Here is a 26323-nt window from a genome sequence, read left to right as displayed (position 1 = left end):
GAGGGTCTGTGGTCTGCTCTGTTCAGCAGCTCGACCTGGGAATCACGAATCACGAATCACAAATAACGTTAGACTAGGAAATTTGGCGGGGCGGTGGGCACGGGTCAATTCTGTTAAATTAGACGCGTCCAGCTTGTTTGACAGCGCGCACCGACCAATTCGCCGATGTTGGCTTGGACGTGCATTTCAACTTCGAAACCTTGTGCTTCTGACCTCGATCCTACCTAAGATCTCCTGGTCGCCTCGCTGCAACACTCGGATCTGATCAAGTGGATCATACGCTTCAGAGCACACGGATGTACTTGTCATCCAAGCTGCAATTGACCCGCTGCTAAGCACCTTGCTTGTGCTCGTTTCGAGCAGCTCGCGCCACCATGGCCCTGCAATTTGATGAGGCCGAGTTGCTCAAAGCATACCACCTCGACTCACTCGAACCATCCGCATGGCACACGACAGAGACTGGAGCCGACGAAAAGGGAAGCGCATCCTCCACCGCTGTAGCCGACGAACCTGATCCGCTCGGTCTGCGCTCGTCCATGGCCACCTTTCGTGGTCTTCCCAAGGATGTCAAAACGCAGACATCACTCTCATCCAAGGCATTTGATGCGAAAGTCTTCCTCTCCACTATACATCCCGATGCCACCTTTGCCGACTTATCTCATGGTATTCAGCACCTGAAGAACTCGATAGACCAGCGTTCCGAGGCACTCAAAGTGCTCGTTGAGGAGAACTTTGACAGATTCGTCGCAGTCAAGGCTACTACCGATGGCGTGTACCGCGAAATGCGTGATACAGAGTCTGGACCATTGCAGCCGCAGGCAGATTACGGTGTCGCATCGCTCAACAACATTCTCGCTAATGCATCCGCCAAAGCCGACCAGGTGTTTATGCCTGTCCTCGAGAACAATCTCAAGACCATCAAGCTCCGATCGACTCTGGGCGTATTCGAACGCTCCAAGTTCTTCTTCAACTTGCCAGGATCCCTGTCGGAATCAGTTGAGATGGGAAGATACGATGTAGCGCTTCGCGACTATAAGAAGGGCAAGTACCTCCTCGATAGCCGCCCTGGTCAGCTTCTGGCAGTGGGTAGTGCCACACAACCCGAATCGGCCGGAGGGGCGAGGAACGACATTCAGCAGAAACGCGTGTTCGCTAAAGTATGGGATGCAGTTGAGGTCACCATGAAGGACATGCAGAGTCGACTTACGGCGCAACTTCGTGAACCGCGCAGGAGCGTAGAGGAGCAGGAAAGGACGATCGAAATCCTGCTCGAACTCGATCCCACCGACGATCCGGTGTCGATCTTCCTAGAGTCGCAGCATGAGCACTTGCGCAGCGTCATGCGTAAGACGTTTGATGGCGGCGTGGCTCGCATCGAGGCTGCGCGTTCGGCTCAGCGCGCATCTAGCAGTGCAGCCGATCGCGACCGTGCGAGGGATCTTCAGAAGAGCATTCGTAGCATGCGTTTCATAGACCGACTCGATGCTTCATTCGACAAGTGTACAGGCGCTGAGACCTGGAAGGCTACACATGATCTCGTCAAGTCGCTCTCCAAGACGATCGCTGGTTCGCTTCCCAACTTCTGGAGAGTGGCCAAGAACCACGCTGAAGGCAAGTTTACAAGGGCCAAGACGAGATTAGGTGGTGCAACGTCCGCGACGACGACAAGTGGTACAACCATGTCGGCAAAAAACAAAGCATGGGCAGTCGAAGCGTTGGATGCATACATCAGCCTCGTTTCGCACCTTTTTTCACTCACTGACATGTCGATTCTGATCAGACAGCCGTTGCCGACACAAACGCCAGACTGGGTGCCGACGGGAACGAGCTCGCCGACAGCTGCGCACTATCTGCGAAAGATGCTCACACAGCTAGTGGAGGCGTGCAACGATTTAGCGTCGTTGGGCATCACATCGACTAGCTCGTTGCGTGGACTGCTGACGAATGCGCGGTTCAGCTTTGTGCAGGTGCTGTGCGTGCTTTGGCAGGAAGATGCTAAGCTGTTGCACATGTTGGAAGACTGGACACTGAACCCAGACGAGCAGGCAACGACGTTGCATCTGCGCGAACTGGCTGCTTTCCACAAGAGCAATGCACGTCAGGCGTTTCACCTCGCAGGTGGAAGATCGGCTGTGACGCCAGCATCGGCGTTGGAGGCGAGTCGAAAAAATCGCAATGCGGAACAACCGGTTGCACCCGAGTTCACGACGAGGATCAAAGCGTCGTTCCTCGATGCGCTGTACGCTTTTCTGGATGGCTTGGTACATCTTGCCTTTTCTGACTACAGCCCGTTAGAGCCGCGGACAGCGCTTTCTGTACAGAGTGTGCCGGGACATCCGGGCAGTGCGGTTGACGTACGCGATCCCGACACACGTGTACTTGTCAGTGTCACAAATCTCTCTCATCTCTCGCGCATCGTCGTCCCCAGTCTGGTGAAACAGTTTGGTGATGCATACGCAGTCAAGATGGACGAAGACCTAGCAACGCTCACCGAGGTATCTACGCAACTCGATGCGATTCTGTTCAACGACTATGTGCAACGAAAGTCGGCTTGGATCTCGGAAATCGTCTCGCACGGCATTCTTTCGTCCGGGATCGAATGGTCCAACATTCCAAAGCCGTCTTCGGTGCATGCGTTCATCTATCAAGCGCTGCTCTCGTTGGTTCAGGTACATGCACACGTGCGAAGTATAGCCAAGCCGCTCGTCACGCGGACTGTCACGACGCTCGTTGACGACCTCGCGTCTACCACGTTAGATTCGTTCCAACGCATCCCCCGGTTTGGCCTCGGAGGCATGTTACAGGCCACGTTGGAGATCGAGTTCCTGCACCAGACGCTCACCAACTTTATCAGCCCAAAGGCAGAAGGCCTGTTGAAACAGGTGTACGAAACCATCTCGCACAAGTACAGGAGGGTCGACGCACGCGAGAAGGAGCAGTTGAATTCCGAGCTCGAGAGGGTAAAGCAGATCTTGGTCGCCAGCAGGAAGGCGACCGCGTTAGAGTTTTTGTGTTTCAGACGCGCAAGGCGCGACACTGCCAAGGACGAGGCTGCTCCCACTTGATCCGTCCACGGACAATCAGTTCTGTTTTCTCTCGAGCACGAGCGGTGCAATCAGTGTGTTTCGTGTTCGACGTCGTGTGGCTGCGGTGTGGGGTGCTCGGTGATCGAGTTTCGACGGTATGACTCGGTCGCGATGGTGTGTTGATTCTCAAACGCTTGCTGTTGTGTTGCTCTCGCAATCGTAAATGCGCGGGAGTGTCTGGTGAACAAAGGTGTGCATTAGGAAAGCATGCAAAGCTAGGGTGTGGGACTGTGGGGATGAGATTTTGGGTGCTTGATACAAGATAGTGGTGGTGACGGATGCAGGGGCAGCGCTTGCTTGCTGATGGCTGAGGGAAGGCGCGCGGTTTTGGGGGATGCGAATAGGATTGGTAAAGCGGTCTATTGTGCGCCTGACAATGCGGGCGAGCCGGCTGGTGCTGAGCCAGGTAGGGTATCCGGAATGATGGGAGCGACCTGTTTATTCCCCTCGGCCATCATCCTTTGCATGAGCACGCCTACGCCTTCGAACACGCCGAGCAGGATGCCGCACATGATGCCGCTTCCGATAGCTGTTTTGGGTCCGCTTCGAATTGCCAGTCCGCCACCAGTCATGAAGCCAGCGATGATGGCGTTCCAGGGATCTTCTTTTTGACGGATGCCTTTGACAGCGCAATCAAACGAGGAGAACATTCCGCCCCAAACGCCAAAGTTTCCGCCGAGCACCGGAGCGCGCGCCTTGATCGCGGACAGCGAACCAGGCAGACGCTCACCGCGAGGCGAATTGCGCGCTCCTTTAATACCGTGCCAGATGGTGCCGCCCACCGCACCCATAGCAAACGCTCCACCGAAGTCGTTCAGGATAACCCACGGGCAGGGATCTCGTGTGTGGTCTGCGTGCGCCATCTTATCTTCAGCTGTGAATCTTTAGCTGCCAAAGGCCTAGGCAAGTTTTCTGGCTGGAAAGCAAAGCGAGAACTACAGAGAAGCTGTCGTACACGATGCCTGTTGGCCCAGCTGCAGAACGTAGAGATCGTTGCTAACCGGCGTGATAAACGCTACCTATGTTTTGCTAGTGGTCGAAGCCGGCGCTAGGCGAAGGACTTCGGTGCGAGTCTGGTTGAAAGTATCCTGCGTTCGACTTTTAGTGTCGTACTTGGTGCTGTTGTCCGATGCGCAACTACGACGTTTTGCTTCTGAGCGGCGATGCGCAGTTGAGAAGGTGCGGGTACGACGTGCAAGGATTCCAAACTCTCGGTTATGAGTAGGCTTTGGGCGATCCTTTTAAATTCGACGAGTGATGATGTCGTCGCTGGCGTTGATGCCTACTTTGATGATGTGTTCAAGTCTGACCGAGCAAGTGCAACAAGGTAACGACGTCGACCAGGCATGATGAGAATGTCGACACCACTCCACTCACGACTCGTGGTGTATCCCGAGTTCCACTCTCTGCACTCACACTCGCTCGCCTGCTCTCGGAAGCACGAAGAACAGGCTTCAGGCTGAGCCAACCAAAAAAAAAAAAAAAAAACTCCTGAGGTCACGGTCATAGATGAGCAAATTGTGAATCTCAAAAAATACTCATCAAAAATCGTCAAACGTAAAGAATCGTGAATGTGAATACCTCTTAGCAAGGCGGGTTTTTCCCGACCAGCGGCACTTCCCGATCCACGATTCACTATTCACGATTCACGCGGAAGCAAATTATACCATGAAATCACGATGTGAATTTCGCGCGAGAACTAATCACGAATGTGTTCACCTAGCTTCCACGGTCTAACACCGCACCCCCTCTCGGACACGGTGTGCAGACACGGGACATGGGGCCGCGTTCACGAATTAATATGGGCGATTGGACTCACATCGTGTATGTCACAAAGTCACGAGTCGCCAAGTGCCTGGTCTGTGTGCTTCAGCTCCTGAAGTAGTGCACTCACATACGTGTTTGGTACGATATTCAACACACTAACAGCCACGACAGTCCTGTGCGAAGGTTAATATAGCGTTGCACAACAAGCATTGAAGCAAGGATCATGTGTCGGTATAGGGGTGAACTTATCAAGTATCAAGTGAGGATGTATCCACACGGTCAGGCGTCCATAGAAGCGCGGTTGATCTGAGGGGTCTCCTTGGGATCAACATACTTGACATGACCCAACCCAAGCCAGTCACCACACACTTTCCACCAGGGAACGCATTGCGGTACTTTGGCACCGGCATTTTTCAAGCCGGTGTATTTGAAATCGTCCCACTTGGGGAAGGTAGCCTTGAGCATGTAGTTGATCTGCCAGTCAGGCTGCATGCTGGTCACCCTTCCGCTCTTAGCATCGATGTACCAGCTCTTGCAGCCGCTGGTGAAGACGAGTTTGGACATGCATTTGGCGATCCAGTGCTGTTCGTCCAATTCAGCCTTGAGTTTGACCTCGAAAGTGGGGATCTTGTAGTTGTGTAGTCGCGTGTCGTTGGAGAACGTGGTGGTGGGCATGTGCTCGATAGCAAACGTCGGCGGACGCGGGGCAGCGAGGATGGGTTTCGCGACTTCGAGCAGGAAGTTAACCGTGCATTCGGAAGCAAAGATGAGCGATTGGTTGCCCGTCCCTGTGTTGGCAGCGTTGATCGAGCCCATGTTCGGAAAGCCCGCATTGAGCGAGGATCGATAGGCGATCATTCCGCCCTCGCCATACTTTTCCCAGTGCTCGTGCAGCGTTCGGTTGACGCCGACAACCTTCATCGGTGCTCCGGCTGCGTGCGGCTCGAACCCGTTCGCCATGACAATGACGTCGGCCTTGATCTTTCGTCCATCTGCGAGAACAACGTGGTTCGGCTCGATGCGTGCCAGTTTGACGTTGACCACACTGACGTGAGGCAGACGCAACGTGGGTAGGTAATCATCATCAATGATTCGACGTTTGCAACCCACCATCAGCTCGTCCTTGTTCGGCAAAAGCATGTCCCAGTACTCCTTGGGAGCGTTCTTTTTCATGTGGGCTTCGCACTTCCTCCTCCAGCTCCAGCGGAACAATCTTCCTAACGGGTTCTGAAGGATCATGATAAAGTGTGATTCCAGCACCAACCAGATCAGCAGACGTTGAAATTTGCGTACAAACACAAAGTGTTTTAGCAACCACTTGAAGCCAGGAATCGAGTCGAACGGTTGATGCGGATGCGGAGCGATCCAATGTTTAGAACGAACGAATTGGGTCAGCTTGTTCGAGTGTTCTGCTAGGTACGGTACGCATTGAGTGGCCGAGCAGCCGTTGCCGACCAGAATCACATCTTTGCCCTTGAGGTCGACCGAGTGGTCCCATGCTGCAGTGTGAAAGATGGGTCCTGCGAACGATTCGTGTCCATCGATATCACATGCTTTGGGTTGAGACAATCCACCGACGGCGCTGACGAAGAACTTGCACACAAAATGATGCTGCTGCCCTTCACGCTGGGCGCGAGTCCAGTCTTGACTCCAGATGTGCCACAGTCCGGTATCGCGGTCGTATCTGGCCTCCTGGACGGTGGTTTGGAAATGGAAATTCTTCTGCAGATCGTGCTCAGCAGCTACAGTGCCAAAGTACCTCTTCAGCTCCTTCTGCTGCGGATAGAACGTCGACCAGTCGCCTTTGGTGGCGAAGGAAAACGAGTAGACGGGAGCAGGTACGTCGCAAGCACATCCAGGGTACGAGTTGTTGGTCCATGTCCCAGACGGGTCGGGACTTCGTTCGAGGATCTTGAAATCGTGGATGTTGAGCTTTCGCTTGAGCTGACACGCCATAGCGATCCCTGAGATGCCAGCGCCGACGATGATGACATCGTGGTATTCGGGCGTCAGCAGAGGCTGTTCGCACGGAGGTAGTGCAGAAGCCATCTTGTGTGTCTTCCCTGCCACGCAAGTGGATCCGAAGGTCAAGGTAGGATGTCAGATGGAAGGAAAGACGGCGGGAGAAATGCAGGCATCCGTTATATAAAGAAGCACTTGTCCGAGGTGGCGAAGAGGACAACGCCTAGTTCTTGAAATCATCGTAAGTCGCAACGTTCGATACAGGACGCGGGCAAACACCAAAACATGCATGTAGGGCCGAAATGTGGGGTGGTAACCACCAATGACAGGCTTCCACCCAAAGTGCTTTCACACGAGGCTTGGTAAAATTACCACCAACACGTAGCGCTGCTATCGTGATCTTCCATCACCGTACACGAATCATGAATGCAGCTTACCCGAAGCGCTTCATAGGACGTATTGGCTGCTGGACTCAGCACGCTGTCCTGGCGACATCGGGCTGGGTCGCATCAATAAGCGAACATCACCTCTTCTTAGATGAACCACCACGATTCGCTAATCGTGAATTGTGACTGGACGTTCACTCCGCGAAATCTCGCGGCATTTGCTCGATTGCTTGTTCGCCCGACTCTCCTCGTATTGCGTAGTTCAGCATGAATCACGAATGTCTGCGCACCGGCCTTGGCTCGAACGGACTCTGGATTCGTGATTACATGACCGTCAGCGTCACACGTCAGATCCGAAAAATCCAAACCTTGATGGATTCTTGAGCTGTCTTGCTCGTCCGACAAATGGACGACTTGCTTTGTGACAACCCAATTTAAAGCCAGCAGTTCACGATTCACATTCACGATTGATATTACATACTTAAGTTACCCGACAATTTCGCCCCGACTTGCGTGCGTTCCGAGATCAAGCGCCACATAGCCAAACCACAGCCGAGAATTGGGCGAAAGGACAGTGTTCAACTAAGATGAAACGAGCTAAATCACAGATACTAGAGAATGTTCGATTTGCGGGCTTGGTCGAGGGAAACCCAAAGAGTCGTTACAGACTAAGAAGCAGAGTAGAGAAAGAAATATCTCAGGCTGGCCAAGTACCCGCTCTCAACAGGCAGGGTTGACTGAGGTCAGGAAACGTCCATGTATGAGTCTGAATCATAAGGTGGGGCAGGGTTGCGTGACCCAGCCCAGTGTCAGGCTCGGTCATTTTGACAAGGCAGCTAGCTAGCTACGTACGCTCTAGTTGTGCGAGGTGAGGCTCCACTGGCTGAGCGGGACCGACTTGGGAGTCGCCTGGTCCTCGGCGGAGAGCGAGTCCCACTGGGGCTGCCACACGACCTGCAACGTCTTCGAGCCAGATTGAGTGCCGCCGAGCTCGATCTGGAGCGCGGTAACGCCTGTGTTGGGTATGTCTGAGTCTTCTGGTGCTGCAGAAGCGACGGCAGTGCCGTAGATGCGATTAGCGGGAGGGCCGTCAACACTAAAGACAGCGGTGGACGGACTCAGGATCTGCACCTTCATGGTCTTGGTGCCCCCGAGGCTGGCTTTCACATTGATGGCGGCGTTGGGGTTAGTGATGGAGCTCTGCGTCAAAGTGGCAGTCTTGCCGTCAGACGAGATCGAGACAGTGGCGTTGGTCTGAACACGCCATTGGACATCGGTGATTTGACTCGACTGGGCGATCTCGTCCTGCACGAGAACCTGACGACGACCGTTGAGCATGCGGATACCTCGCTGCACGGTGCCGGCGGGCTGGCTGTAGCAGCTGCTCAAATCGCTGATAAACTGCACTGCGTCCGTGGTGGCAGGCTTGAAGGAGAGGTCACCAGTCTGCGCAACACCCGTCGAGTTAAATTGGTTGATGGGCATGCAGTTGACGTCCTGGTTCTGCAAGTTGATGGTGAGCGTGTTCTGACCGTCGGTAGCCTTGCGGTAGTAGGTCCATCGAGCTGAGCCCTGCGTTTCGTTGGAAAAGTAGTCGGTGGAGAGGTAGTTGCCGTTGCCGTACTCACCAGCCCATCGAGTTCCAAGCGCATCGAGCACAAAGTCACCCGCATCCAGATCACCGTGCGTCTGATGACCGGTGAGGATGGAAGCCTTGATGCCGACGAAAACAGCGCTGGGATCAGTCCACGAGCTGCGCATGCTGGCCCACGAGCCTCGAGTGTCGTCAAAGTAGCGGTCAAGGGGAAGACCGTTCCAAAAAGCGCCCTTAGCGGTGGGCTCATACCAGAACATGCTGAGCGGGTCGAATGCGGCGTCAGCGCGATCACGCTGGTAGAGAGCGGCACGGGCATCGTTAGAGAGCTTCGAGTAAAGCATAAGCTGGTTGGCGGTGGTGGCAAACTTGTTGGGACCGTTGTCACCGTAGGCAAAAAGACCGCCGGGACCCGAGACGTACATGTGGAAAGCCGAGGTTTTGTACCAGTTGGGGTTTTCCGCCATGAGTCCCTGGTCGGATCCGGTGGCCGAGATAAGTGCCGAGAGAGCACGGCCATGAGCGTTGGTGCCAAAGTACCAGTAATTGGCGGTTTCGGTCCAGGTGCCGTCGTCGTAGACACCGCGCATGCAGTTGGCCTTCATGTTGTTGAGCGCCGAGTTGATGATGCTGTCAGCGGTAGCAGTGGCGTTGGCATCGCCGTCGCCGCGGATAGCAAGGGCACCGGTGAGCATACCGCCGTTGCAGACACAATTCCAGTTGCCGTCTCCATTGGCGGGCTGCTTCCACCATCCTGCGTCGGTGGCGTACTGGTTGAGGCCGGGAAGAAGACCGTACTGGAGAATGGCGTTACGGATCATTGTCTGTTGGGTGGAGTTCCAGTCGTCGTAGAGCCAGTCGTAGGCCATGGCGAAAGCAGAAGTCATTTCGGCGACATCTAGGAAGTGATCAGCGTTCCAGCGCGTGCCGTTCTGACCGAAGAAAGTGGCGGTGTTACCGGCAGCGTTGTTGAGCTCGCGGTACAGGCGGTCCTTGTACATGGTGTTTTTGGAGAGCTTGTAAGCATAAGCCCAGGCCTTGACACGCTGCTGGATGTTTCGACTGACATCGAGGATACCGGAGCCACCGAAGCCACCATCGGCGATGTATGCGACAGGTGGCTCGCTAGCCCAGTTGGTGGCATTGTTGAAGATGGTGGTGTTCCAGACGGTGAGGTAGGCATCGTTGGCGATCTTGGTGGGCAAGCAGTCCCACTGGGCCTGGGTGGTCATGATACGAGGGTGAGAACGCAGATTGGTAAGGCTGTTGGTGGGGGTCCACGAATCGGCACAAGACTGGTTGTGAGCTACGCCATTGTAGGGCGGGGCTGAGGTGTCGACGTTACTCGAGACAAAGGCAGGGTTTCCGTATGGGTCGGTACCTTGGTAGAAGAGCATGTTGTTTCCACCGTTTTTGGCAGCCTGCTGAGCGGCAGAAAGAGCAGCGCCCTGAACGTTGGGGGTCGAGCCGCTGCTGGTGCCTCCACTGCCGCCGCTGGATCCTCCGCTAGAATTGCTGTTGTTGTCCTTGGCGGCTCGTGCGCCAAAGATGCCACCTACAACCGCACCAGCAATGATGAGAATAAGGAGCGGGATACCAAACTTGATCCACTTGGAAACTCCGCGTTTCGGCTTGGCGTACGAGTAAGTGGCAGCGTTATTGGTAGCGGCATTGCGGTGCTGGCCATAACCAGCGCCAGCAGCAGCACCGGCAGCCTGAGTATTGTAGAGACCCTCGGAAGACTCCTTATAGGAGCCGTGATAGCCAGAGGCGTGGTCAGGGTAGTCGCTGTATCCGCCAGCCTGCTGACCACCGTAGCCCTGCTGGTAGCTGGGCTGATAACGCTCATCGTATTGAGAGGCGTTGGAGTGAATGTAAGGATCTTGGGGTCGTTGGTACGACATGATGTACACGTGCGGGGGTTCCCTGCCTCCTGGAAAGTCCGCTTCTGTTTGACGATAAAGTGAGGATGTGTTGACGGCAGTGAGACTGTAGTGTCAGTAAGCGAACCAAAGACAAAGATGGCCAACGATGGCTTTTTCACACAGACGCAGCGAAAGGCTTACCTAAGAAGGAAAAGCGAACAAAGGGTGGTGAGTGGGTTCAGGTGGGACTGAGCGGGACTAGATGGGTCTGAGTGGGGTGAAGTGATGGTGACGACAAGGGAGGTCGATGGAAGATAGGAACGTCGAAGGAGATCAAGAGTCGAGATCAACGCTCGGAAAGCGTCGAGGCGGTGTCGAGGATGAGTGAGCGGAGGGGTGGAAGAGAGAACGCGCACGAAAGGACAGCCAAGTTAACTTCGCTGGCTTTCCGCTGCATACGCCGAGGCACAAAGGAGCCAAGCCGCTTCGGGAAAAAAGGGGGCACAACAGCAGCGGCAGCATCTTTGTGAAGCCCACTCGTCACATTTTTTCGGTAAATGGCAGGCAAAGGAGCTGTCTGCTGCCTTGCCAGACGGCTGCTAACTCGTGACTGAGAGTAACATAAATATTTGTTGAATCAACTCAAAACTCTGGCGGAAACGCAAGCTGTGCTTCGATTTACTCTTCGACCTGGAACATGTCTGTCACAATCTCGTTCTCTCATGCCAACCACGAATGCTTGAGTTGAAATGGCAGTTGCTGGTGCGACTGGCTTTGTCTCGGGCTCAGCGCGGTTATCTGCCTGCGCTGGATGAGCGTGCCGGTCAGATGGAGAGTCTGCAGTGATAGATGCAGGTGCAGGGAGGGGCAGACGAAGGCGCTGCGTCCATGCCGTTGAGCGATCGGTGTGCACCACAGAGGACCTGAGCGATGCACGCACCACCGAGGCCATTTCATTTGTGGCTGGCTGGCTCTGAACCCTGAATAGAGGCGTGTAAAAACAGACAGATCGAGACACCGTGACTAGACACGAGAAAATAAACACAGGTTGGCAGCATCCAAATATGAATTCAGTTAGCGTCGTTAGGTAAAGCAAGAGCTCGCTGGCAAAACGCAACTTGGATTCGTGATTGGTATTTGCCCTGAGAAGCACACGATTTAGACTTTGTGACTCGGTGTGAAGCGCTTTGTTTTGGTTTGCTTGCTGTAAAACAACAACACGCGACTCACTCGCGCGCCAAGACTGACGGCAGCTCGATTGCTCGGTGCATTCAAGAGCTTCCTGCACGGGGCTTGGCAAGCACCATTCAGGATTCACGATTTGGCCGAAGTACGCCGCGTCTTGATTGGCGAACGGCTTCTCTCACAGCAATCCGCTGCTGCGGTTCACGGCCCACGATTCACGATTCCATCGCGGCGCCTTCAGCGCTTTCAGATTGTAGCAAGCAAGCACGGAAATCCAGCGCTTTTCGATTCAACCAAGAAGGACGGACTTGGCGATGGTCGCATGGCTCGGTACTTCACCCCTCGGATCTTCGTGATTCTGTTCAAAAACGAAAGTTCGTAAAAACTAGTCTCGGACTTGCGAGGCAACCTAATCACGATTTGTGATTTGCATTCGTGATTTGTGGTTCATATTCATGGATTCGTGATTGTACTCGCGACTCTCTTGTTTCGCTTTGAAGCAACAGATGGCTTCTGCCGCTATCGGCTGCCCTGATGGCCAGACCTGAGTGCCAAAAAGCGCGCGTCTTTGACTTGACCTGCTTCACGCCGGATGCAATGCCGATAAATCTTCGCCAACTTGACCATGTCTGCAGCACGGCATCGCTCTATGCTGTGTCTGCTACGACGCTACGGCAACAAGCCTTGACACGAACACGAACCCTGATCGTCCTGTGCCGCTATTCTGTTGAATGCCGAGCTATGCATGCTTCACGATTCACAATCGTCAATTGTCGCCGCAGTACAAGTCACTCGGACGCCGATCTCAAGACTCAGCCGTGAACACCTTCGCATCTTTCGTACTAGTACATTTCGTATTTCTCGAATCGGGAATGTGTGTGTGTGGCCTTTGTAGGCGCAGCGATCGATCATCGGCGATGAGAAAAAACGCGATTCGATCCCGAAAGCATGCTCGGATCTACCGATGCGGGCATCACATCGTCTTCAGGGATGGGCGATCGGATGAATGGGCTCGGACTCGATGAGCCACGGCTCAGGTGGCTTGCTCCAAAGTCTATCCCACTTTCGTCTTTTGAAGACAACGAGAAGTGGTCGCCAAACGCAGCAGCTCCCACCAGTCCATTCGAAGCCATCACCGTGTAGCTAGCATCGTCAGCGCCCGAGCTTTGTGGAATCACCAGCGCGTTGCTACCGTGCATCGATGCTTGCACCTCATCCTCCTTGCGGGCTTCCTCCTCTTTGGACTTGTCCTCTTCCGCTTCGATGATCGGTGCAGGCGCCACTTCAGGGACCACCAGGCGACCTGCCTTCCATCGCGCACCACACGCATTGCACAGCTGCGATGGTCCCTTGGGTCCGCGACGCCACATGGGCGTCTTGGTCTTGCCACACGCTCCACAACTCTTGATCGACCCATCCGGGTTGTGCGTTGCAACGTGTCGCTTACGCTTCGGCGGCTTGGGCGGTGCCGTGGCGCCAGGCTCGGTCTTGACCCCATTGGGTCCAATGACGGTGAGACCGATGCCTTCGTACGAGAAGCTTACGTCGTCTTCACGTGCACCCGCTTTTCGCTTCACTATCGGTCGGTCCTGCACGCACTGGGTGCGAACCGCAAACCGATCGTGAAGATGGTCCTCGAGGCCTGCGGGTAGGAGCGCAGGAGCCACACGTGGCAGGATAAAGCGTCGATCGGGCATCTGGCTGTACAGATCCACAAACGTGTCAGTCGTCTCCTTGTGAATCTTGATCTCTTCCATGGGCAGGTCGAGCAGGTGGTATCGAATTTCGGGCACCAGAAATTCGGCCACGTCCGGTTCGAGCTCGATCTCGGGTTCGCGTTTCACCGGCTGACACGTCATCGTGCCAGGCACACGACCAAAAGCCTCCCAGAGACTCTCAGTAACGCCTCCCTTGATGCTCCATGTGAGTGGATAGACTTCGTGCTTCTTGCTCTGCGAATAGTCCGACGAAAGGCTCGCATCGGAAGACGCCTGATTGGTCGCTTTGCTGCCCTTCTTGCTGCTGCCATCACTTGGTCCTCCCTTTTTCTTCTTTTCCTGCGAGCTTGTACTGTCGTCGACGGCCTTGTCACTGGCGACAGCAGCAGACGCGGCCTCGGGCGATGCAGACGAGCGCGCAGCATCACCCTGCCCTCCCGTCGAAGCTGCACTGGCGGCATTGAGCTTGGCTTCCTCGGCAGCCTTGCGCTTCAACTCCTCTTCAAGCTCGCGCAATCCACTTCCATCTGCGGCATCTGAACCGAGCGAAGGCGCGAAGAAACTCAGTTTCAGTTCAGGCTCGATCCTTGGGCTATCCTCGTCATCCGAGTCGTTGTCAAAAAAGCTACGTCTCTCCTTTTTCACCTTTGGCGATGATGGCCGCTCGACGCCCTCGGTACGCTCCACCAGACACTTCCACAAGGGCAGGATGAAGCGCATGCTCGGGTTCTCTCGAAACTCGACGATGATGACGGGCGGCTTAGGTGGTCCGTCGGTCGGCCAGCCAGGCGGAGGATGACGCAGCTTGTTGGAGACCGGCGGCTGATGTTGTGTTTGCTGCGTTTTCTGCTGTTGTGGCGTCTGCTGCGGTTGTGCATGCGCTTGCTTTTGCTTCTGCTGCTTCTGTGCCTGCTGTTTGTCCGCCTGTGCCTTTGCTTTAGCTTCGGCCTTGGCCTTCTTCTTGGCTTCGCGCTCCTCAATCTTGGCCTGTTTCTTGCTAGCTTTGGCAGCTTCGTCTACCTTGCTCTTCTTCGACTTCTTCCCTTCTGCTGTGGTCGATGCCGTGTTACCAGCGCGAGAGCCCGATGCTGCCGCTGTATTGCCGGCAGCAGCCGCGTTGCGAGCCTCGTCTTGTCTGAGCTGAGCCGTAATGGCTTGGATCCAGACGCCGAGCGCTTTCAGCTGATTAGGATTCGCCTTGCCTGAGGCGGCGATGTGCAGAAGCTCCTGCAGCTCTGGGTTGAGCGCTGCGGTAGCATTCACCCGAGACACTAAAACAGCATCGATCGCTGGCGGAGGGGGAACGCCCGATGGACGTGACGGCGCTTGTGGAGAGGCCGTGTTGGCATTGGTGTTGGTAGGCGCTGCTGGCTTGGCAGCTGTCGAACCCTGGCTCGACACAGTAGCACTAGCGGCATTCGTAGATGTAGAGGTCTCAAAAGGCGCTGCTGCAACCTTTGCAGCTAATGGTGATGCTGCAGACGGAGTCGCGTTGACGTTGGCGTTGGCTCCTGTGCCGCCTTGCTCGGCTGAAGCCGCGCTTACCGGAGAAAGAGCCTTTCGAGGCGCCGCCGAGCCTGCAGCTGAGCTGCTGGAGCTGGTCGCAGGGTTGACACTCGACGGGACGTTGTTCTGATTGATGCTCGGCGGTCTGGGCAGTGACGGCGTCGTCATCGGGGGTCGCGGAAGCGATACAGATACTGACATGGGCTTGGGCGCCAGTGGAGTGGCTGTTGATGTTGTGATGGACGTAGCGGGCTTGCTGTCAGAACTAGCTGAAGTGGGAGTCGTCGATCCAGACACGGGTGGCGAAGCTGCAACGGGAATTGAGACCTTTGGGGCTGTTGACAGTGAGGTTGCTGAAGCCGTAGTTGGGGTTGAAGCGATGCCGGCGCTCAATGCAGGCAGCTTGACCATCGGTGTCGACGCGGTGGGTGTTGCAGGAGCGGGAATAGCAGCTTTGAGCGTGACTACAGGTCGAACAGCTGTCGAGCTTTGCATCGGTGTTGCGGGAAGAGTGGGTGTCGGCAAAACCGCAGATGTCGTCAGGCTGATTTGCCTGGATGCAGGTGGATTCAATGTGGCGGGCATTGTGGCATTGCTTGCGGTTGCAGCTGGAGTGGACGTTGTTGCGGGACGCGCTACCGGAGACTTGTTTGGTGCAATGGGCGGCCGAGCCAACGGTACGCTCGGTTGGGGGGCGACGGGACTGGGCGCTGCACGCGGCAGAGGCAGCTTGGCAGGCTGGGGCTGAGGCAATTGCTGCGCCATCGGCTGGGGAACAGGCAAACGCGGATAGACCGATAAAGTGGCGTAAGGGCCTGGCGCATGCATGCCGCCAAGCGTGTTCATAGTGGGCGGCAGCTCGTAGTCGGGACGCACCTCCCAGAACTTGGTCTTGAGAAAGACGTGAGGGCCGACGTGGATGTCGGCCCGTCCGAGCTGAATGAGAACGTGGGGGTCTCGCGGATTGAGACCATGCAGCAGGCTGAGCGGCAGCACGTTAGGATAGATCATGCCCGATCTCACACGTTGACTGAAAGGAGTGAGAAGCGAAGAAAGATGCGAGAGGCGCGACTGTCGTAGCGACTGCAGAAGGACAAGACTCTCTTCGATGGTGGCGGGCTCTCTTTTGCGTCTGCGCGCGTCTTTACGACTCTCCTCGGCTTCCTGATCCAGATCTGAATTGTCAGAGAGGACCGAGTAGTCGTCGCTGTCGCTGCCTGTGTCGAGGGAAGATGTCTCTGAAGCGCCCATAGCCATGGCTGCCTGTACGCTCGCGTTGTCGAGCATGGGCATCTCGGGTCGAACATCAACGAAAGGCAGTTGAAAAGGCAGCACGAGCTCTGGCATTGCTTTGCGTCCACCACCAGCTGCACTCAGCATGGCCGGTATGGTGGAGTCAGGCGCGGCTCCGATGGTGCCGCCGGCTGTACTTAGCGCTGGACGATAAACGACTTCATCGTTCACACCCGCCTGATTCGCTTTTCTCTTCTGCTTTGGTTTAGTAGCACCTGGTGCTTTAGTGGTTTTCGGTTTGGCTGCCTTTTTGGGCGCGCTATCGGCGCCCGTCTTTCCATTGGATGCGGACGATGGAGCGAGCTGGGATGTGGAATTGCTTTGGGCGCCAGCCTGCCTGTTGGCCGCAGCGGCTGCAGCGTGCAGACTGACAGCGCTGGCAGGAGGCGGTGGACGTTGCGGCGCTTGGTCTGTGGGTGGTGTTGTGGCTGGCGTCGATGGTGCCGGATCGGCCGAGGTGGTCACGGGTGCAATCGATGTTGAAGAAGCATCTTGTGGTGATGGCAACTGGCCTTGTTGATGATGCTGAATCTGCTGTTGCTGTGATGAGATGAGCGCACTTTGCTGTTGCTTTGAAGGCAGTGGTGGAGTAGGTGTGTGAGGTAGGGGCTCAGGGTTGGCAGAAGGGGTGGATCCGGCCGCAGCAGGGCCAGGATGAACCTGGATGCTATCTGAGCTGGCTTCCCCTGACCCGATGCTCATGGTCCCGCTGAGCGACGCAAGCTCAGCCTTGGTATCCAGTCAAAGAGGTTTGTGTTAATGGTGGAAGAGAAGCATGCGGAAAATCGCAAAAAGACGATCCGAAGCAAGGTTGGGTTTGTTTATCGAGAAGGACCAAGGAGGCCTCAGATGGTCCTTAGGGATATGCGGTGCGCCGTCCAAACTTGCTCGTGACGATGTTGGCCAGACCAGGATACGGGAGCTGATGAGTCGCGGTGCATGGATCGATACCTTGATGAGATGGGGCCAGAGATGTCCTGCAGAAGACGGCGTAAGTTGGTAATGGAAAAATCACGACGCTACGAGAGCGACGTGACGGTGGTTGGTGATGGCGAGGAGGGGATGGGATGGGACCGAATGGAAGAACAAGATGAAAGAAATTGAAATCAAGTTGGCAGGTTGGAAGCCGGAAATGGGAATATGCGCAAAAGGCGTGATACTGGGCAGGCCCTTTTCGAGCAGATATGACGAAGAAGATGAAGAAGAAGAGTCGGACAGAAGCCATCCAGCGAGCGCATCGATGGTCGGATAAGGAACACGCGGGCAGAAAGGCGAGCACAACAGCACAAGAAGATCGTGCACATTCATGATTCAACATGAAATATCCAGCTAACCTAAGTCAAGTCGTGAGTATGCCACTTTGCGTCAGCGCCAGACGAGACTAGACGTGGGGATCAGCAACCGTCACAAGTGAAAAACAAGCCAACAAAAAAAAACAGAAAAGAAAAGAAAAGAAAAGGAAGAAAAATAGTAAGTTAGTCTCACGTCTTGAGTGGTCCTCTCCCACAAAGTCACGCACACAATCACGAATCACGCAGCTGGACGACGCGATCCCTCAATCGTGAATGTCACAGGAGATCACCGGCTTTCTAGGCCAGCTCGACACTTTCAAACACGAAAGGAGCTGGGCCACTAGCGTTCCACTTTCAGCAGCGCCGACATGCTCGTGTCAATGAATGTAGCTCGCCTTTGGTCCATGGCCAAACACAGGCCAGCTGCTTTCCCCCAACTGGATCTCAATCAGACTCAACCAGGAGACCGCATTGAATTGCCAACGTGCAAACACACACACATATATATTCAGAGATGTGCACACGAAGGACACGTTTACCGGTCAAGTCTGCGCATTTGGTGTTAATTTTGCTTCACCTTTCCTTTTCGTTATCATAAGTTACAGTAGTTAGAGTACATGGCTGGACCCAAAGTGCTATTTGTTCTACCGCTAAGTTAAGCTGTCCTTTTTTCTGCGGTTTCCTGTCATCGCAAAAGGTTGCCAACATTCACGATTCATGCACAAGGATCGGTCAGAGAGAGTCACGAGTAAATACACCAGGGAAATCAGACACCCGCCTCGGCTGGTCCGACTGGTCTCTTCGTCCCTTGTGCTTCCCCTATTCTTCTCAAAAAGGAACCGTGCGCATGCCTTTTTCACATCGGCTCACAGCAGCCGGGCTCATCTATCAGATCAAACTGGTTAACTGCCGTTATCCTCTTCTTGTGCGCTGCAATGCTGTATAAGACTTCACATTCACGATCGTTTGGCGATCCCTCCTTGAAGTCAAATTCCACCGCGTCAGACGGCGCGAGGACACAGCTTGACGAACGCCTCCTTCCTTCGGACGATCTTGGCCGATAAATTGTGCCAACGCTTCGCACTGTCTCTTGTGCTTTCTTGCTTGCTTGCGGGGCTCTCCCGACGATGAAGGCGTTTTGCTTGACCCAGTTTTGCGGCACATCACCCAGACACACACACATGCAGTGCTGCAGGTGAATGAAGAGTTGCAGCACTGCGTCAAATCAGGCCGCCAGAATTGACCTGACGGACCGGAGCATTCACGATTTTTCAAGATTCCTGAGTGTGATTCGTGATTCATGATTCATGATTCATGATTCATGATTCGTGATTCGTGATTCGTGATTCGTGACGGGCTTTCACCGCATTTCGCGAGTGTATCGGCTTTTTGATCCCGAGCATACGTGCGCATATCGATACATTGGTCCGACGCTCTGCCTTGGCTTGATGATTGCAAGACCCTTGTAGCTTACAAGCTGTAAAGTATTGTACGCTGTCGCGTACCTTTGATGTTGGGACTCTTGGTCGGAAGTCTTCTTGTCTGTTGTAGTAGCCTTGATTGAGCGTACCTATTACATTACCTTCAGCAAGACGCACAGTGTCGCAGCACGAGACACCACGATAGTGTTCACACAAAATCAAAAAGGCTACCGAAATTGTTGTACCATAAAGACAGACCCAAAATAGAAGCAAAAAGATCGCCGATACATCAAGGAAATGCAAGAAATCCCCGATCTGGACAGGGTCCAAAGAGATTTTTACCATGCAGAACAACGTTGTCATATTCACGATTCTTGTTAACCTCTTGTCCTCTTGTCCAACTCCACCTTGGCCTCGTATCGAGACATAGTTGAACTACTGCCCATCGCCCTACCTCGCCCTTGACATAGCCCAACAGCATCCCGAAACGCTCGCCCTCAGAACTACTGGCTGGTCTAGGTACGGAAGATGGAGGTACCATATACAGATCACTCCTCCACGTACTGATCAGCGTCCATGCTGCTCTGTCTCGTGCCCCCACCTCGCCTACTGCGAGCCTCCTCGCAGCTTCCTCGACAACTCGAGCTAGCGCATCCACTTCATATACGCCTTCGAGCCGCTTCGAACTCGAGCTCAAGTCGGTATGTTTATGATTCGACGTACGTCAACCAAGACGCTGAGGAGCACAACGACCGAGCGTCTAGCCGACATCCTCAAACCAAGAACACAGCCTCATCGCACTTTTTCGACGCACGTGTCCCAGCTCCTACTTGCAACAACACGGCATCATTGACGAGGCCGAAGGTGTCCCACGAGGTCGCATCGGCATCACGACAAGCCGTCAACACATTTCGACAAGCTATCAGTACCCGTGAGCCAGCCGCCATCATCGAAGCATATACCTTGCTCACTCAAGCTCACGAGCGACAAGTACAAGACGTCAGAGATTCGTCTTCAACTGCTGCGGAACCATACCAGACCAAATTCCCCGTTCGTAAGAACGACATCCAGACAGCCATTCGATATCTGGTCCAACACTCTCAAACCGAGGGCCGTATGGAATGTGTCCTTGTCGAAGCATGTCAACAAATGTTCGAGGATATGAACCAGCGTTTCGGCTTTCGCATCGGCCCAACTGATCTGCACCGACAGCTGCAGGTGTTCTGCCTGTCATCGGACCAGAGCTTGGATCTGCGCGATGCTTTTCTTCATCTTCGTGCTAGCTATCCCGAATGGCAGACCACATCTATTGAATGGAACCTGGTCATCTCTCACCTGGCTCGACGTCGCTCGTACAAGCACGCTATCAAAGTCTGGCACGACATGTCCATCTCCGGTGTCACTCCGTCAGCCGATCTGCGCAATACGATGATCAGAGTATTCACAGCGGTAATTCGGACTGGCGAAGCCGAGGATCAGCGACTAGAGCTTGCTCGAGAGGAGGCAAGCATCAGTCCAGACGATCTTCCTGCAACCGTCATGTCGCTCTGTGAGCTCGTGCTGTCCAACACAGAGACCAGCTTGGAGCGGATGGACAAGTTGCGCAAGCACGTAAATCAGCTGCAAAGAGAGGTGGAATCGAATCCGCAAATGGCAAACAACACGGCGTCTTGGAATGCTTTGTTGAGATACGAAGCCCTCGTCGTCAGTCCTGCACATGCTCGGCAGACAGCTCGGCAAGTATACAAGCCTGGCATGTTTGACTATAGCACCCTATGCGTGTTGCTGCGTCTGCATACAGAGGAGCTCAACGAGCTGCAGAGCAGTGAGGATGCGCTCGAGTTATTAGACCAGGTGCAATCTGCGATCGATCCGAGTCGTTCCATCGCGCTCGATGATGAATGCTACAGCATCCTCATGTTCGGACTGCTCAGTAACTCGGTTTCAGAAGACACTCCAAATCCCTCTCCCAACCAGATTCACGAGGCACAGTTGCTATATGACCATGTCTGTTCTACTGGAATTCCACCGACGCCTCTTCTCGTCACCCCGTTGCTTAGGGCATACTGCGAAGCATTCCTGCCATCGCTACCATCGGCCATGAAACTTGTAGACGACCTTCTCGCTCAACAACCTATCACGGCCGCACCCTCCAGCAGGTTATCCGGTTCGACACGTCGCAAAGCTCCACGCTCGCTTGCTTTCGACATGGCCATTATCAGTCCTGTACTGGACGCATGTGTCAAGCTTAAGGACCTTTCGTCCGCCCGCAACTTGCTCTCTCGACTACACGAAGCCGGAATCACGATGAGTGTCACAGACAAATCGAAGCTTTTGCGTCGACTGATCGGTATCACCACATCATGGCCCGAGGCTTTTCACATGTATCGCAGTCTCTCGCGCTTTCGCACCTCATCTTCTGCTGGATCGCGAACATCTGAGGCAGGCCTGGATGAACGAGGCTACATGTCGCTACTCGAGAGCTTGTGCGCTCTCACATTTCCGGATCCCAGATCGTCTTCGAGCCGACTTCCGGCTCCACCGGAAGAGCTGCTGGGTATCGTCGAAGACATGCGTGCCGCTGGCCATCGGCCTTGGTGCGTGATCTACACGTCAATTCTGGACTACTATTCCAAAACCACACCACCGTGCTATGTCGGAGTGCAGGCAACGCACGAGATGCTCAAACGCGATGAGGGACTCGAGCCGGATCTGCCGCTGATCAACGCGCTCATGAACGCGTACAACCGCGTTGGTGAGCCGGCGATGGTGCTTGCGATCTGGAACAGCTTGATGGCGACACGCCAGGAGATCGACGGTGTAACGTTGTCCGTGTTTTTCGATACTGCTGGCAGACACGGGCTGCTGTCGTTGGCAAGGAAGGCGATTAGAACGGTGAGACAGATCGAAGTGCAAGACAAGGGCGAGTCGGTGAGATCAGTTCTGACAAAGGGTGCATGGGATTCGTGGCTCGAGTGTCTGGCACGATGTGGTCGGTTGGAGGAGGCGATCGAGCTGGCATTTGGAGAGATGAGGAAGGCGCTCTTGAAAGAAGCCATGAACGCACATGACCTGGATAGCGTCGATGCTGGCATAACAGCGAACGAGCTGGTTGCTAGATCGGCTCAGGCGCCAGTCAAGAATCGGAGGGGACACGTCGTCGGTCCAGACGCAAAGACATTTGGAGTGCTGCTGCGATTCGCCGCTCGCGAGCGCGATCGTCGACAGAAGCGGTCCGCGACGAATCTATTGCCAGGACCCATCTCGGGTGCTCGTAGCGGCAGCATTGCGGCATCAGGAACCTCGATCTGGCATACGCTGCGAACACGTATCCGTGAAGAATATAGCTGGCTCTATCCGCAGGTGAAACACATTGGCGAGCAGACAGTTCTCTAGGCACAGCAACTCTCCAGCACCTCTCCCCCGGCTGACATCCTCAAACCCCACCTGCGTGCACATCTCCACACAATCTTGCAATCGTCTGTACCATTTGACAATGCACGTTCGACGTTATGCTATTGTTTTGTTGAATTGCTGAACAATGGTTTCTAGAGCTTCTTATCAAAATGAGTTGCTCTACTCTCCAATGCCTTCCTGATGTCGTCTGGTATATCGCACTTGGCTAGCTTTGTGTAATCGTATGTGACACAGTCTTGCGCTGAGACGGCGACGATAGTTTGTTGGGCGAGAGAGTACGCTGCTGCGCGGAGGATGAAGCGGTCTTTGGCTAGCGGAAGTTGACAAGCTTGGCCGATCAGGATCTGTGTATGAAGCGTTGTGAGCATGATGACTGGATTTAGGAAAAGGCCGAGGTGAAAGCGCCAACTTACGGTGTCTGGGTACAAGACAGGTTTTCGGTACCTGACGTTGATGCCGGCGAGGATGAAGCTTTTGCCTGTTCCTCTATTGATTTCTTGTCGTCTTTGATCGGAAAACTCGGGCGTTTGGCAGAGTTGATTGGCGAACCACATTCGTGCCGACTCGAACCATCGAACGAAATGTACGTTGTTGACATGCTGAAACTGGTCGTGATCTCCCCAAACCACGCGCTGCTCCCACACCGTTTCTGTATCATACCCTGCCGCAGCAAGCGCCGAGATTCCAGCCTGAACTTGTTCAACACTGAACAGCTGAGATGAAGCCGGTCGAACCTCCGATGTCATTGAGCGCCACCTAATCACTGACCGCTCAACAGATCGTCCCGCGCATGTCTGCGCCAGACAATCCCGCCCGAGCAGCCTGACACCATACCCCAGTCTTGCCATCACCATGATCCGTATCGCTGTCAGCTGCACGACAAAGTCAAGCAGTCAAAAGTGAAGAAAGCAATGATGCGCGTACCAAACACGCCGTCAAAGAGCAAGTCGTGAGTGAAGCAAACTGAGAAACCCCGGATATCCCCCATAAGACCGATTTTACCGGTAAAATTCCGCCATTCGTGATTCGTGATTCACGATTGGCACGGGACAACTCGCCTCGGCTCCATCCACGTCGCCCGTTCCACACACGTTGCACACTCGTGACTCGTGACTCTCATCTGAATCTGCAACTGCGCCATAGATGCATCGAGAATTTGCTCTCACAAAGCGACGGTGTGTATTGGCAAGGAATCACAAGAAAAGACAAAGGCGATGGAAAGTGTGAGGGCGGACAAATGACCCCCAGACACAAGCCAAGAAGAAAACCGACATCTGGCCATGTTCTGACACGCATCAGGCGCCGATTCGAGCGAATTGCCCGAATCGACTGGTAAAGAAAGAGAAGGCGGAATGCTGAGCAAGAGGACATGCAGTGAAGACCAATGGTGGTCTGCGGAAAAGAAAGCTATGCGCCAAAAAGTAAGGGGAGAGGGGCCACGGATGAGAATCGGCTGGTCCACGGTGCAGCGTCCCCGACAAGAGCAGCTCTGGAGAAGGGCCAACATACAAAGGCACAAACGTGCGTTTTGGCGGAGGGTATAGGCCAGACTCGACCGGGCGAACAACGGGGCAGTATTTGTTGGTTGCATTGCAGGGCGGTGCAGAGAGGTTGGCGATAACATTAAGGTTGGAAGAAGCACCTGCCGGCCAGCTTGCTGTGCTCGTCGGGCTTAAGCCCAGATGAGGAGGCGCGAGTCCCAGCTGCCCGTGCAAAGCGCCATACCGTCGGCGCTGACACCGAGGCACGATACACGGTTCTCGTGCGCTGCGAGCACACCCACACGCTCGCCCTTGAGAGTATCCCAAACGTTGCAGGTATAGTCGTCGTAGCCGGCAAAGAGGATACGACCCGATACCGAGAAGCCGACCGAGGTGATACCGCAGAGAATGTTGTCGTGGGTGTACGTGTTGAGCTCACGATCGGCTCGGAGGTCAAAGAGGCGGCACGAGGCGTCGTCGGAACCGGTAGCAAATGCATCGCCGTTGGGGAAGAATTGGACGGCATTGATGTCGCTCTCGTGGCCAGCAAATGTCTGGACGGCCTTGCCGCTTCGGATGTCCCACACCTTTGCAACGGCATCGCAGGCACCCGAGACAAAGACGTTGGGGTTGGAGCTGAGCGAGATGCTCATAACATCACCGGTGTGGTCGTTGAACTCAGAGATGCGGGTGCCCGAGTCAATGTCCCAGAGGATACAGCTCATGTCTCCGGACGAGGTGAGGATCTGTTGGTCGTTTAGGAAGCGACAACAACTGAGGTAGCCGGTGTGCGCCGAAAGTTCCCTTCCGACCTTGATGTTGTGCGGGTCGCGGCCGCGGAGCGAGTAGATACTGCAAATATTGTCGAGACCACCGCAGGCGACCGAGTTGCCCGAGGGAGCGTAAGCGCAGGTCATGACCCATGAAGAGCGAAGAGGGATGGCATGGACCTTGTTGGTGGTGTAGGCATCCCAGACGATGAGCTTTCCATCCTGGGAAGCCGAGACAAGGTGACGCTTGTCGCTGGCCCAGTGCATGGCGTAAATCTTGGCGAGGTGACCTTTGAGCGTTCTTCGTGGCTTCATGACAATTCTGGGCAGAGGTTCGATGTCGTTGGCCATAGCTCGAAGACTGGTATCCGCCATTTGATCCTTCTTGGCACGGATCTTTTCCTTGAGACCGTCGGCCTCGCGACGAGCGGCGGCAATGCGCTCCTGCAAATCGGCTGCTGGTGCTGACATGGCGGGAAAGGTGTATTGGAAAGATAGGAGAGCGGTTGGGATGGAAACGACGCGGCGAGCGTGCTGAGCTGAAGTTGTTCAAGTGGCTGTCGAGCGAGCCCAAAGCCCAGAGGAGATCAGACAAGTGACGGACGTTTGGTTGACCGTCGGTGGAATGGCTGGATGGATTAACGACGATGGGGCGCTAGAGTGGATGCAGGACCAACAATGCGAGGAAGAAACTTGCTGTCAGGCGCAAAACGAAGAGAACGTAGGATGGATTGCTCGAGAAAACCTTTGCACGACGTGCGATGGATTGAGACGGGTGCGATTGAGGGATAGGGTTAATGCACGTCACGTCACACGTCGACCAGGGAGCAACGATCGAGTGGAGTTGAAGAAGGTGAGGAAGCGGTGATACGGAGGAAACGGGATGGATTCACGATTGGGGTAGGATGCGATGGAATGCTTTGGATCAGGACGAGATGAAGGCAGGATGCAGAGGTCAAAGCGGAGTATGCCAGTAAGTAAGGCGGCACGAGGCGTGAGGTACGAGGCAGCAGAGCGTGTGTCGATCCGAGACAATCGTGAATCGTCAATCTTGAATCACGCACGACGTGCGAATCACCGAATTCTGTGAGCGCCGAATCGTGAATGTGAATAGAAGATCAGTCAAACACAAAGCACACTCTAAACAAGCACCAAGCACCAAGCACCAAGCACCAAGCACACGATTCACGATTCACGATATTTGAGCGTTGGCCTCTTTGCTTAGAGTGACTATGTGCCAAGTCGTGAGTCGTTTAGTGGGCCCACAGCCCTAAGTTATGGCCAATTTGTTTCAAATTCGAGACTCGCCAAAAGGTCTGCGCCCCACAGCCGGTCGGTCAACATCGATCTGATCGCATCGGGCGTACAATCACGAATCACCATTTCACGATTTTCGTGATTATTCGTGATTGTCGTAGCCAAATTTCAAGGAGGAAGCATAAGATGCGCGGCTTAACACTTGTCTTGCTCAGACAAGCGTGACGTCTGTGGTTGTTCTGCGTTCTGGACTTTTGCCCCTCCACAAAATCACAATCAAGAATCGTGAATCGTGAATTGCGAATCAACTCACGACTCACACT

The 26323-nt window shown here is 54.6% G+C and overlaps 8 protein-coding genes across 8 annotated transcripts; 2 read left to right on the top strand and 6 right to left on the bottom strand.

Annotated features, from left to right (window-relative positions):
• Window positions 1–374: 374 nt before the first annotated feature.
• UMAG_00710 (exocyst subunit SEC5) lies at window positions 375–3065 on the top strand (the record flags this gene model as incomplete). Its single annotated transcript, XM_011388199.1, has 1 exon — window positions 375–3065. One exon carries the CDS (start codon window positions 375–377, stop codon window positions 3063–3065), a length of 2691 nt encoding a protein of 896 aa, XP_011386501.1.
• A 380-nt stretch (window positions 3066–3445) lies between these two features.
• UMAG_11167 (putative protein transporter TIM17) lies at window positions 3446–3949 on the bottom strand (the record flags this gene model as incomplete). Its single annotated transcript, XM_011388417.1, has 1 exon — window positions 3446–3949. One exon carries the CDS (start codon window positions 3947–3949, stop codon window positions 3446–3448), a length of 504 nt encoding a protein of 167 aa, XP_011386719.1.
• Window positions 3950–5132: 1183 nt separating this feature from the next.
• On the bottom strand, window positions 5133–6902 carry UMAG_00708 (uncharacterized protein; the record flags this gene model as incomplete). The annotated part of the gene is made up of 1 exon (XM_011388198.1): window positions 5133–6902. The coding sequence occupies one exon, from the start codon at window positions 6900–6902 to the stop codon at window positions 5133–5135; it is 1770 nt and encodes a 589-aa protein (XP_011386500.1).
• Window positions 6903–8056: 1154 nt separating this feature from the next.
• UMAG_11166 (uncharacterized protein) lies at window positions 8057–10699 on the bottom strand (the record flags this gene model as incomplete). The annotated part of the gene is made up of 1 exon (XM_011388416.1): window positions 8057–10699. The coding sequence occupies one exon, from the start codon at window positions 10697–10699 to the stop codon at window positions 8057–8059; it is 2643 nt and encodes an 880-aa protein (XP_011386718.1).
• Window positions 10700–12753: 2054 nt separating this feature from the next.
• UMAG_00706 (uncharacterized protein) lies at window positions 12754–17064 on the bottom strand (the record flags this gene model as incomplete). The annotated part of the gene is made up of 1 exon (XM_011388197.1): window positions 12754–17064. One exon carries the CDS (start codon window positions 17062–17064, stop codon window positions 12754–12756), a length of 4311 nt encoding a protein of 1436 aa, XP_011386499.1.
• Window positions 17065–19651: 2587 nt separating this feature from the next.
• UMAG_11165 (uncharacterized protein) lies at window positions 19652–22471 on the top strand (the record flags this gene model as incomplete). Its single annotated transcript, XM_011388415.1, has 1 exon — window positions 19652–22471. The coding sequence occupies one exon, from the start codon at window positions 19652–19654 to the stop codon at window positions 22469–22471; it is 2820 nt and encodes a 939-aa protein (XP_011386717.1).
• A 152-nt stretch (window positions 22472–22623) lies between these two features.
• UMAG_11164 (uncharacterized protein) lies at window positions 22624–23346 on the bottom strand (the record flags this gene model as incomplete). The annotated part of the gene is made up of 2 exons (XM_011388414.1): window positions 22624–22836; window positions 22906–23346. 2 exons carry the CDS (start codon window positions 23344–23346, stop codon window positions 22624–22626), a joined length of 654 nt encoding a protein of 217 aa, XP_011386716.1.
• An 818-nt stretch (window positions 23347–24164) lies between these two features.
• On the bottom strand, window positions 24165–25214 carry UMAG_00703 (G-protein beta subunit Bpp1; the record flags this gene model as incomplete). Its single annotated transcript, XM_011388196.1, has 1 exon — window positions 24165–25214. One exon carries the CDS (start codon window positions 25212–25214, stop codon window positions 24165–24167), a length of 1050 nt encoding a protein of 349 aa, XP_011386498.1.
• Between the last annotated feature and the right edge of the window lie 1109 nt (window positions 25215–26323).

The sequence above is a fragment of the Mycosarcoma maydis genome, chromosome 1 (assembly GCF_000328475.2).
Source record: "Mycosarcoma maydis chromosome 1, whole genome shotgun sequence".
NCBI classification, from domain to species: Eukaryota; Fungi; Basidiomycota; class Ustilaginomycetes; order Ustilaginales; genus Mycosarcoma; species Mycosarcoma maydis.
The sequence above is the reverse complement of the archived record's forward strand: the minus strand, read 5'-3'. Positions and strand labels throughout refer to the sequence as shown.